A 9398-nucleotide genomic window follows, 5' to 3' on the forward strand; every position below is an offset into this window, starting at 1 on the left:
GGAACAGGAACACAAACACCATAAACAATTATTACAACACTGGTCTTGGATTATAGAAGTGTAGATCCAGACAGGGCAGACTGTTTTTATGTGAAGTCTGCACCTTTACAGCGAAGTATTTTGGACTAAATGAAGAAGAGCATGGATAACATAAAACATGGCATAGCTGTTTAAATGTACACAAGAGAGCATTTCTTGTTGTAAAGGATTATACTACAAATAAGACCATGAAATCACAATCAGAAAGAGCATGAAGAAACACATGAGCATCTAGTGCCCTGTGTGTGTGTGTGTGTGTGGGTGTGTGTGTGTGTGTGTGTGAGTGTGCGCGCGCTACTCTCACCATTGTGGTATGGGGGCCCTCGACCCATCTGCTGGATCACACTGAAGGGGTCCTGAGGGTTCATAGCACTCGTATGAAGAGCAGAGTCTGAGTTGGTTCTGTGTAGGAGGAAGTGGACAAATATTCAATGTGTTCTTGCACCTTGGACAGAGACAGATGACTTCCCAGGGCCACAAGTTCAGTGAGTCATTTTGCATCCTTCGCATTAATCTGTATACCCATGCTGACCTAACAATACAAAAATCCAGTAAAGCACTATGCTAAATGCCAATATGTGATAAAGATTAGAGAAAGGCAGAGATTTTTGCAGCATAATTGCATATTGTTACCTTAAATGTGAATGATACTGAGCTACATAGTGAAAATGGTACAGTATATTTTAAATGCCACTTTAGTGTTATTACTCTTTTTATTTATTCATATTTTCTTTTTCTTTTTTTTTTTTTTTCTTTTTTTTTTTAAACCTGTCCTGTTCAGCAACATGGCCTTGCAGAATGATGGCTCTGTATGCCTTTTTGCTGGAACAATTTTTGTTGTGCAACAGGAGAGTTTGAAATACTCCCTCTGCTTATTATGATTATTATTTTTTATTATTCTGATGTTTTGTTTGTTTGATGTTTATTCGGATGTATTGAAAACACTGCCGGACAGAAAAGGGTATTAGGGGACAGACAGAGGGATAGGGTTGACAAGGGGACGAGGGGTGAGAACCACAGCAAAACAATTGCGAGACGGTCTAGATATTTGAACACAACATTGAAACAGTAATTTGTAGCTGGGGGGAGAATTAATTTCATTCAGTGTCTAAACACCTGTAAGAACCTGTGAGTTGATATGTTAGTATAACATATGTTGTTGATCCAGGCAGATCCGAGCCCGACCGAAGAACCCCGACCAGTCCCAAAGGGAGGGGCACGGGTACTGGACCACCGCCGAAGCGAGCCCCCACAGTTGACCCACCCCCGGAGAGCATGGGGGCCCCACCCACCAACAAGGCCCAACGCAGGAGCCAGCAGCCACCCAAAAACGGTCATAGCCCACCAAAGCGAGGCCATGTTAAGCGCCCTGAGCAAGGACGGGCAAGGGCGCCAAGAGAGGGGAGAGGAAGGCGTGCCTCAAAAGGGGGGGGTGACCCCCACCCCTCTGTGGCCTGACAACTGGAGGGGGGGGGGGGGGGGGGGGGGGGGGCGCAGGCCCCAGGAGTCAAGCCAAGATAAATGTGAATACCAGGTCCCAGACTGGCATCCATTATCTCTGTACCGTGATTGTGTGTGGTGGGGTGTATTAAAATTGGAGAAACTGGTGGGGGTGAGGCGAGACGGTCACAGAGCAAGACTGACCCACAACCATCACCCCCACCCAAGCCAACCAGCACCCCAAGACTGTGCGAATGTATGTAGTGCATTAAAAATCCGCAGGAGAAAGGCATGGCAGGCCAGAGAGCTGGCCGAGGGTCCTCCCTAGCCCGACCCTGCCCTCCCCCAACAGACTGGTGTATGGTGCATTCAGACTGGCAGTGCAGTGAAGGGGGTGGTGGAGGGGGGGGGAGACCAGACCGGAAACCAGCACAGATGTGCCAGCACCCGGCCCGGCCCCCACCCCACTATAACTGGTGCCAGTTCCACAGGGGGGCCTGAATGAGATATGAGTGTGCCCAATGTGTGTACAGTGTGAGTACTAAATATGTGCAGTGTGTGTGTGTGTGAAGTAAGAGGCTAGACTCCTGTGGGTCTGGTCCGGCCCGTCGACCACAGAGAAAAGGGAGGAAGCACCCCCCGCACCCCCTAACCATAGCCCAGTGACAAGAACAGGGCCAGAAGGCGGGGCCTGACGGAGGCGGGAGGCGCTGACACCCACCTTGAGCCCCAAGTCCGCTGGGGACCCCACACAGCCAGAGGGAGAGAAGGGCGACGACCACAGCGGCACGCCCGGGGACAGGGAAGAGGAGGGCACAGGCCCGGGATGCAGCAGCACAGCTCCCAAACCCCCACCCAGAGACCAGAACGAGACCCCCGGAGTGGGGCCAACGGGCACCACCCCGGCACCTAGGGACAGAGAGCAGCCCCAGGATCGGCATCTCCCAGTAAGGCAACACAGACACAACCATACCCAAGAGAAGGAGGGGGGAACAGGCCCAGCATCCCCAGAGGCCAACCGCGCAAATCCAGAAGGATAGGAGTTAAAATGCATGAAAGTGACCCTATGGCGTGCACAGGGGTCTAAAATCACAATATTTTTTTGGGGTCACATTACATTGCATTTACATTACATTACACATACATTACATTTCTGTATCACATTCTTTCCCAGGCAAACATAATGAAGCTTCAAGGTTCACCATTTTAATGAAAGGTGATAACTTTTCTTAAAGTTATCCATTTGCTTATTACGTTTGGCAGAGAGACTTTCTAGTATTATATACTCTATGACAAGATTTTGTCATTGGTTGTTTTTTTAGCGATAGGTAGACTTAAAAGCATTGGTTATTGACAGCAGACAAAAGATTAGGAGGAATCGGAATTCTTCTGTCATGAGCTGTGCCTTGCAGTTTTTTTGTTGCTGGGTGACGCCTTGCGCTCCTCTCACCCTCTCTCTCTCTTTCTTCACAGTAATCAGCACCACCTCGGCCGTGCACCTGTCATCTATCAGCCCTTATCATCACCTGCATAAAAGCCTGCCAGATCCCGGAAACTCTCGCCAGAGTATTGAAGCTTCTCCTGCGGTATTACGGCTCCCCAGTTACCAAGTTAACTACGTAACTCCTTGTCATCTTTCTGACCTCCGTGTTTCTCCATGTCCTCAGTGTTCCTCGCCAAGTGGATTTCTGGCACCACGCCGTCAAGCCAGCCGCCTGTCCTCGTCACCGCCTGCCACACGTTCTCTGCCTCAACAACCCGCCAGCACATCTCAAGGACCATCTCCATTCCCCTTTTTCAATAAACTTTTCACTACAACCTCTCAGCCTCCGCCTGCTCTAGGGTCCACTCTGAATTCACTCCTGACAGACTACTCTATCCACCCATGGACCCAGCAACCCCGGAGGCGTAAAACATGCACTCACCCTCCAAGGCACCCACATAGGGCGACAGGACAAAGCTCTTCAAGAGATCATAAAATCTTTACACTCCCTCACGCAAGCCGTCTCTTCAATCTCTCCCACCCGGAAAAAGGATTTCTCTGGCTTCTGGACTCATTCGCCCTTCCTCGTCTCCGGTAGGGGCACCACTCTCCTCCCCTGCATAGACTACCGTGGACTCAATGACGTCACTGTAAAAAAATAAATCACCACTACACCTCATCGACCCGTCATTTGAACCCCTCTCCAATGCCCAGATAAAATTGGACCTACAAAATGCCTACCACCTCATCCGTTTCCAAGAGGGGGATGAATGGAAGACCGCTTTCAATACCCCCCTCGGACACTTGGAATACCTTGTCATGCCGTTCAGATTAATAAACGCCCCCACAGTCGTCCAAGCCTTCATCAATGACGTCCTCTGTGATTATGTTAAACCTGTTTATTTTTGTTTACCTGGACAACATCCTCATTTTCTCCTGCTCCCCCGAAGAACACCGCACTCAAGTACGCCAAGTCCTCCAGCGCCTCCTCAAAAACCGTCTGCACGTCAAACCCGAAAAATGCGAATTGGACCTCTCCTCCGTACATTTCCTAGGCTACATCATAGCCAAAAGACAATTGCAACCAGACCCTGCCAAAATCCAAGCAATCATAGACTGGCCACTTCCCACCACCTGGAAAGAACTATGTTTCCTCTGATCCGCTAACTTCAACCGCCGCTTCATCTGCAATTACAGCAAGGTTGCAATCCCCCTCACCAGCCTTACATCCATCAGCTCCCCCTTTCAGTGGACCCCGACAGCATCCCAAGCTATCGGCCAACTCAAAACCCTTTTCACCAGTGCTCCCATCCTACGACACCCCGACCCCTCCCTCCAGTTCGTGGTGGAGGTTGATGCCTCGGACACTGGGGCAGGGGCCGTCCTCTCGCACCGGGACCCCACGTCCAAGAAACTTCATCCCTGTGCCTTTTTCCCCGTCGCCTGTCCCCTGCCGAGAGGAATTACGTCGTTGGCCACCAAGAGCTGCTAGCCATCATATGGGCATTGGAAGAGTGGAGGCACTGGCTGGAGGGAACTGAATTACCGTTTATCATTTGGACTGATCACAAAAATCTTGCTTACCTCCGTTCCGCCAAACACCTTAACCCCTGACAAGCTCACTGGGACCTCTCTTGAGTAGATTTAATTTCAGTCTCTCCTTCAGTCCTGGTTCCTGCAAGAGCAAACCTAATGCGCCCTGTCTCGGATTCACTCACCCCCCTGGAGCCCTGCAGAAGCAGAATCCATCCTCCCTTCCTCGTGCTTCGTTGGAACGGTCACTTGGAAGATCAAACAGGTGGTTAATGAGGCTCAAAAGACGCACCCTGATCCCAAGACCAGGCCTCCGAACAGTCTGTTCGTACCCGATTCCGCACGCTCTGACGTCCTTCAGTGGGCCCACAACTCCAAGCTCACCTGTCATCCCGGCAACACCCGCACCATTCAGTTCATCCAGAAGCACTTCTGGTGGCCCAGCCTTGTTAAAGACAACCGAGAGTTCGTCCAAGCCTGCTCCGTCTAAACTAAAACTACCATCTGCCTTTGAAACTGCTAACCTCCTAGTCCAACATGTCTTTAAACTCCAAGGAATCCCCATCGATATCGTCTCTGACTGAGGACCTCAGTTCTCCACCCTTGTCTGGAAGGAATTCTGTAAAGCGGTGGGCGCAGCAGCCACCTTGTCTTCGGGTTATATCCACAGATCAACGGCTAGACGGAGCAGGCGAATCAGTCCCTGGAATCGGCCTTCTGCTGTGTTGCCGCACGCAACCCCTCCTCCTGGAGCTCATTCCTCCCCTGGATTGTATACGCCTACAACTCCCTCACCAGCTCCCCTACCGGTATGTCCCATTCATGGCTTGCTACGGTTTCCAACCTCCATTATTTAGGGAAGAGGAGCAGGCGGTGGCGGTTCCCGCAGTTAAGGATCACCTCAATAGGGTCCAGGCCGTGTGAAAGACGTCACCTGTCATCATCACCTGCATAAAAACCTGCCAGATCCCGGAAACCCGGAGTATTGAAGCTTGTCTTGCGGTACAACAGCTCCCAGTTAGCAAGTAAGCTGCGTAATTCCTCGTCATCTTTCTGACCACGTGTTTCTCCTTGTCCTCAGTGTTCCCTCCATGTTCCTCACCAAGTGGATTTCTGCTACCACGCCGCCAAGCCAGCCGCCTGTCCCTGTCACCACCTGCCACACGTTCTCTGCCTCAGCAACCCGCCAGCACATCTCAAGGACCATCTCCATTCCCCCTTTTCAATAAACTTTTCATCACAACCTCTCAGCCTCCGCCTGCTCTAGGGTCCAGTCTTAATACACTCGTGACACCTACAGTTCAAAACTGAGGAAAGTTTCTGTGTAATTAGTGACCAGAAGTGCTGTACGGGTGTACAATACCAAAGAGCATGCAAATAAGTGTCTGGAGCGTTTTCAGTAGAATGAATGCATTTGGTTGATTTTGAATAGCCCATTTTATGCATACTATATTGTGTAACGTATGATCAATGGAGTACTTTGAACTGTATTAGCTTTATTCATATTTTCTAACTAGGAGAGCTTGTGGGGGGGAAAAAAAAATACTGTGATCCTGTCATAGGCTTCCTGTCATAAGATTTTTCTCAAATCCTGAATGTATGGCACTTCAGAATAGTATGAACACAATTATATTATAAATATATTAGATATTCTAAAATAGGTTTCTTTATATATTTTATTAAGTTATTATCATTATCAGTAGCAGCAGTGTCCAAACCTTTTTCTCTGAGGGCCATATACAGAAAAATTTACGGATACAAGGGCCACTTTGACACTCTTTGACTTTAATTTATTAAACATGCTAAAACCAGTCCATCCAGCAATTACATATAATAGTTATTTTGAAAAAGTGCTATGTCACAGCAGTCTGTTAAAGATGACAGGCAAATAGTTTAGTATTTTTCAGGATTCTAGGGTGGCCTGCTGACTTGTGCCGACGAGAATATAGGGCCACCCCAGGATTGAACAGCAAACGAACCACATCTACCAATTCAGAACCAAAACAAGAGCAATCTGTAGTAAGCTGAATATTTTGAAAGCAATTATTTGATGATAATTAATTTCATATGTTGACAAATTGCGGAAAGAGAGCAGAAAGTGGAGGAAACCATTGCTGGTGCTATGAAGACAAATGAGTTTCTATTGCATATCTAGAAAAGCGCTACAAAACCAATGTATTAGTAGTAGTCGTTTTTGGGGTGTTGCACCCATAGGGGATATGGGTCCAACACCCACACTTTGCATGCTACACCACCACCCTTTTTGCCCCCCAATAATGTTGCAGGCTGTGTCAAATATTATTTTTAGGGTATGCCGCTGTTGCCGACATACTCTCGCCAGATGGCACCATAACCCCCCAACCTCGGACTGCATTCCCTGTCTCCACTCCCCCGCCGAGACAGACGGCCACGGGGATGGCCAATTTATCTCACACGGACGCTAAATGAATTACCAGCCAGTCCAAAGAGCTCATCAAAGCGGAGACGAGGAATACTGACTCCTCACCCGGACTTTAAACCAATTAGCAGCTACCCCAGAAACCTGGACTCCCATGCATGTCAAGATTAAAGTTCACAGGGCCATTTGTTCCTTCTATCCGAGACAATGGATGGAGCACGAGCGACACCCACAGGCGGTGGAAAGCTACTGCAACTCCGGGGAAACTAATCACAATCTGCACCGAATTTGAATGATGTATGATATTTTAAGAACTTTGCATGAACGTTCCCAGTGTTACCATCACAACAGCGCCACCAGTGATTGTATTTCTGCAAATTTGAATGTCTGATGTCAAATCTGTGTTGACTGAACCAGATGAGACGTTTCACCCCACACAACACAAATGCCACATTGCAAACATTACATGGTTCTCAACAACCACTACAATTGAAACATTCATTATAGGGCATTACAACGCAACATTGAAAAATGGTCTCATCTTAAATCCAACAATTAATATTTTATCCCACTCATTGTAAACCACAAAATAATCCTAGGATGAAAAGTAACATTAAGAGGCAGCCTATCTCCCCTTTTGGCCCCGGAGTGGGGGGGAACACCCCCTTTGCGGCTGGGCATAATGGCCGGAGCCCCCTTTGTTGGGCGTGCTCGTTCAACCAACTTGCCGAAGACTGGCTCAGCCAGGAAGCCCCACCTCTCACCACGAGGTGGCGAGGACACATCGGACCATTCCCCGCCGCAGGGCACCCTTCACAGCGTCCCGAGGTATCCTTTTGGGTGCCTGGGCAGCTCACGGGCAAGCTAAGTTGGGAAAGAAGAGGTCGGCGCACGTCTGTTCCGAGCGTCTTGCGAACAGCAACACCCCAGCTTCTGCCGCCCTGCCTTGGAACTATTTTTCCTGCTCTTCTTTTTTTTTTTCTTCCTCGTTTTCCACCAAATCCACCTGTTCCCTGTGTGGACCGGACCGACCAAACATTCGGTAGATCTACCAGCCTGCCTAAATTGTGTTCAACTTGCAGTCTACTAAAGTGCAAATTAATGCATATTTGTGTTTAAATTCCCGAGAAGAGGAACCCCCAGCTATATGCATTGTCATCCTATGCTCATTTTTACCCTCACATCACAAGTCAGTCTCCTTTGCCAATGTTCGTCTTCTTTTGTTTTGCTTTTTCTCTGCATTGTCCCCCTGTAGATTCCTCCGTTAGATCTTTTCTATAAAAATTCACTACCTTTATCATTTGTGTGTGTTTGGGTTCAACAAAAGACCTCTGGTTATCGAGAACTCATCTAATTCCTGTAGCAACCTTCAGATTATGAGACATAGAGGTTTTTCGTCCCTTTGTCAAAAAGAGACATGGTGCCCCTTTTCGAAATAAAATAATTAGATTTTAACGCCAAAACTTAAATCACGCTAAACCGGAATGCAGGGGTCGCGTCCATCTTATTCTTTTCTCCTAAATTAATTACTTTTGTATCTAAACCAATATAAACTACAGCCGCATACCGCGAAAAAAAAAAAGCATGATGAGCTGAAAATGGCCCCAGGGCTGTAGTTTGGACACCGCTGCTATACAGTAGGCATAAATGATTTGCTTCTCTACCACAAGGTCTCCTCCCAGGCTTCTACTATATTATAGTTAAGTGTATGAATGGAGTCTCAACAGGGTATGGTTCCTAAATGGTTTTCCATAATGCCTCCATGACATTTTCAGTGATGATCAAGCTCAGGGGTGACAAACTCCTTTTCATCACGGGCCACATTGTAGTTATAGTTTCCTTCAGAGGACCATTATGTCAATGGAAAATAATATGTCTGATCATATTGTTACATATAGACAATTGCACCTGCATTTGTTTGTGTTTATATATTTTTCAAAAACAAAATGAGTTTGAAATCAGAAGTCATAGTGACAACCAAATACTACTATTGTTTAATTTATGTAAATAAGGGAGTTGGTGAAAAGAATGCTTGTAATATCTGTTAAAAAAAGTGGAGAAAAATTAACGTTGAGATATTCATCCACTATGAAAATAACATCAAGAAACCTGAAGAAGATACACTTGATTTGTATTTAACTGCTGTGAAAGGAGTTGCAACATGTCGTCTGGAGAAAGCACCCTGAAAACCTGAGACAATTAATTGGAGCTGGAGTTTGCTCACAAGGAGGGGCCCAAAATACCTATTGAGAGGTGCAGAAGTCTCATTGGCAATTACAGAAATAGTTTGATTGAAGTGATTGCCTTCAAAGGTTGCGCAACAAAATATCAAGGGTACCACAATGTTTTCCCAGGCCAGTTTCATTTGTTTGTTTTCATATAATAAATAGGCTGGACCACAAAAATAAAGCAATGAATTATTTTCATTAGTTAATTGTCATTATATATTTATCATCACTTCTGTCAGTTTGACATTATTTTGTTGAAAATTCTCTCTTTCTCCAA

The 9398-nt window shown here is 47.0% G+C and overlaps 1 protein-coding gene across 3 annotated transcripts in view; it reads right to left on the minus strand.

Annotated features, from left to right (window-relative positions):
* crtc3 (CREB regulated transcription coactivator 3) overlaps positions 1-9398 on the minus strand; it is a 118924-nt gene that overhangs the window by 54201 nt on the left and 55325 nt on the right. For all 3 annotated transcript variants that reach the window (XM_061664388.1, XM_061664379.1, XM_061664370.1), the window contains one exon: positions 344-441. In XM_061664388.1, coding sequence (XP_061520372.1) covers positions 344-441 — 98 coding nt within the window. The remainder of the gene's footprint in view (positions 1-343; positions 442-9398) is intronic.

Source organism: Phycodurus eques, chromosome 2, assembly GCF_024500275.1.
Source record: "Phycodurus eques isolate BA_2022a chromosome 2, UOR_Pequ_1.1, whole genome shotgun sequence".
NCBI classification, from domain to species: Eukaryota; Metazoa; Chordata; class Actinopteri; order Syngnathiformes; family Syngnathidae; genus Phycodurus; species Phycodurus eques.